General features: G+C 46.8%; 1 protein-coding gene across 1 annotated transcript in view; it reads left to right on the top strand.

Annotated features, from left to right (window-relative positions):
* LOC113822318 (metabotropic glutamate receptor 4-like) overlaps nucleotides 1–2,500 on the top strand; it is a 102,480-nt gene that overhangs the window by 74,495 nt on the left and 25,485 nt on the right. Inside the window, exon 3 of the mRNA XM_070130894.1 lies at nucleotides 956–1,126. Within this exon, the coding sequence (XP_069986995.1) occupies nucleotides 956–1,126 (171 nt within the window). The remainder of the gene's footprint in view (nucleotides 1–955; nucleotides 1,127–2,500) is intronic.

Raw genomic sequence — 2,500 nt, forward strand, 5'->3', positions numbered from 1 at the left:
AAATATAGCTATCTCTGTCTTTCTATCTATCTACCGATCTCCCTCTTATTCTTCCTTCCTCATCCTCTCCTTCATTCTTTCCTTCCACCCTTTCGCCCATTTAACCCCCCCCTCCCCCCCACCCACACACAATCTTAATCCTCTTCACTCCATTAACCTCATTTCCACTTCTCCGTTCTATTTATTATTATATATCTCTCTCTCTCTCTTTCATTTTTTCTGTCTATCTCTCTTTCTTTCTTTCTCTCTCTCTCTCTCTCTCTCTCTCTCTCTCTCTGTCTGTCTCTCCCTTCTTCCCTCACTCCTTCCTTCCCTCCCTCCCTCCATCTCTCCCTCTCTCTTTCTCTTTGATTCTACCTCCCTCACTCCCTCCCTCCCTCCCTACCTCCTTCCTTCCGTTCTTCCCACTCTCTCTCTCTCTCCCCTCCTCCTTCTTTCCCTCCCTCCCACCATGCTACCTCCCTCCCACCCTCTCTCTCTCTCCCACCCTCCTTCCTACCCTCCCTCCATCCATCCATCCCTCCCTCCCTCCCTCCTTCTATCTCCCCCTCTTCCTCCTCTTCATCTCTTCATCTCTCTCTCTCTCTCTCTCCCTCCCTCTTTTCCTTCCCTCCCTCCCTTCCTCCCTGTTTATATCTCCCTATTTATCTCCTCCCTCTTCATCTCTACATCTCTCTCTCTCCCTCCCTCCCTCCTTCCTCCCCCCATCCCTCCTCCATCCCTCCCTAACGCCCCCATCCCCCTCCCTCCCATCCCTCCCTCCTCCCTCTCCCTCCCTCTCTCTCCTCCACCTCTTCATCTCTCTCCTTCTCTCTCTCTCTCCCTCCCTCTTTCCCTCCCTTCCCTTCCTCCATCCATCCCTCCCCTCCCTCCCCTACCCCTACCCCCCATCCCTCCCTCACTCTCTCCTCACACCTCTTCATCTCTCCCTCTCCCTCTCTCTCTCCCCCACCAGGTCAGCTTCTTCTCCACCTCCCCGGAGCTGAGCAACAAGCAGCGGTTCGAGTATTTCTCCCGCACGATCCCCTCCGACCACTACCAGGTGAAGGCCATGGTCGAGATCGTCAAGAAGCTCCGGTGGTCTTATATTTCTATCATTTACGAGGAGTCCAATTATGGGATTAAGGTGAGTGGGTGGTGGGTTTGGTTGTTTGTTTGTTGTTGTGGTTTGTTGTTGTTTGTTTGTTGTTGTTGTGATTTGTTGTTGTTTGTTGTTGTTTGTTTTTGTTTTTGTTGTTGTTGTTTTTTGTTTTTGTTGTTGTTTGTTGTTATTTTTGTTGTTGTTGTGTTGTTTTTTGTTGTTGCGTTATTATTATTTTTGTTTGTTCGTTTTTGTTGTTATTTTTGTTGTTGTTGTTGTGTTATAATTGTTCTTGTTAGTTTGTTTTTGTTGTTATTTGTTATTTTTGTTGTTGTTGTTGTGTTATTGTTGTTGTTTGTTTGTTTTGTTGTTATTTGTTATTGCTGTTGTTGTTTTTTGTTATTTGTTGTTATTTTTGCTATTGTTGTTGTTTGTTTGTTCTTGTTGTTATTTGTTGTTATTTTTTATGCTATTAAAGTGTTATTATTATTGTTGCTTGTTTGTTTTTTATTTGTTTCAATGGGAGGGTTGTTACAGGGATTAAAATGAGTTGATTTTTGTTATTGTTGTTAGTATTGTTATTATTTTGATTATTTACGAGGATTCGAATCATGGCATGAAGGTGAGTGTTTTTTTTTTTTTTTGTTTTTTTTTTGTTTTGTTTTGTTTCTTAATGGAATGGGTTGTGGTTAAGGATTAAACTGTGTTGATTTGTTGATTGTTGTTGGTATTCATATTGACTTTATTGATGGTGTTATTGTTTCTGTTATTATTATTATTATTATTTATTTCACTTTTTTGGAAGGAGGGAGATTTTTTTTCGAAAAGGGGAAGGTTGGTTGGTTACGCACACACACATGACAAACACACACACACACACACACACACACACACACACACACACACACACACACACACACACGCTCACACTACCTCCCCATCCCCCCTCGCCCCCCAGTCCCTCCTCAGGTCAAGGTCCCTAAAAGTCCTCCCAAGACCTGCCTCGCATCGCGCCGGAGTCACGTGACCAGAGCATGGCGGGCGAAGCACCTGGCGTCGCGCCTCGTTCCGCCCACAGAAGGCCAGCTGCACGTGGCTCGTCCGGGCGAGACTCGGGGGCCACGAGGCCTCCCTTCTGCTGGACACGGGCGCCTTCCGCCCTCGTGTAGAGTGCCGGCCTCCTGCGGGCGGTACGGCCCAGCGTGCGGTTCGCCTTCGAGAGGAACCTGGGCGCGGGCGTGGCCTCCGCCAGCGTCACCCACAGGGCGCTAGAGGCCCAAACAACCAAACAACAACCAATCATAAAAATAGATAGAAATAAGAAAAATAAGCCCAATAACCCCCCCCCCCATTCTTCCCCCCCCCCAGGCCTTCGAAGAGCTGGAGGCCCAAACAACAACAACAAAAAAATAAGACCAA

This window comes from Penaeus vannamei, chromosome 15, assembly GCF_042767895.1.
Source record: "Penaeus vannamei isolate JL-2024 chromosome 15, ASM4276789v1, whole genome shotgun sequence".
NCBI lineage: Eukaryota > Metazoa > Arthropoda > Malacostraca > Decapoda > Penaeidae > Penaeus > Penaeus vannamei.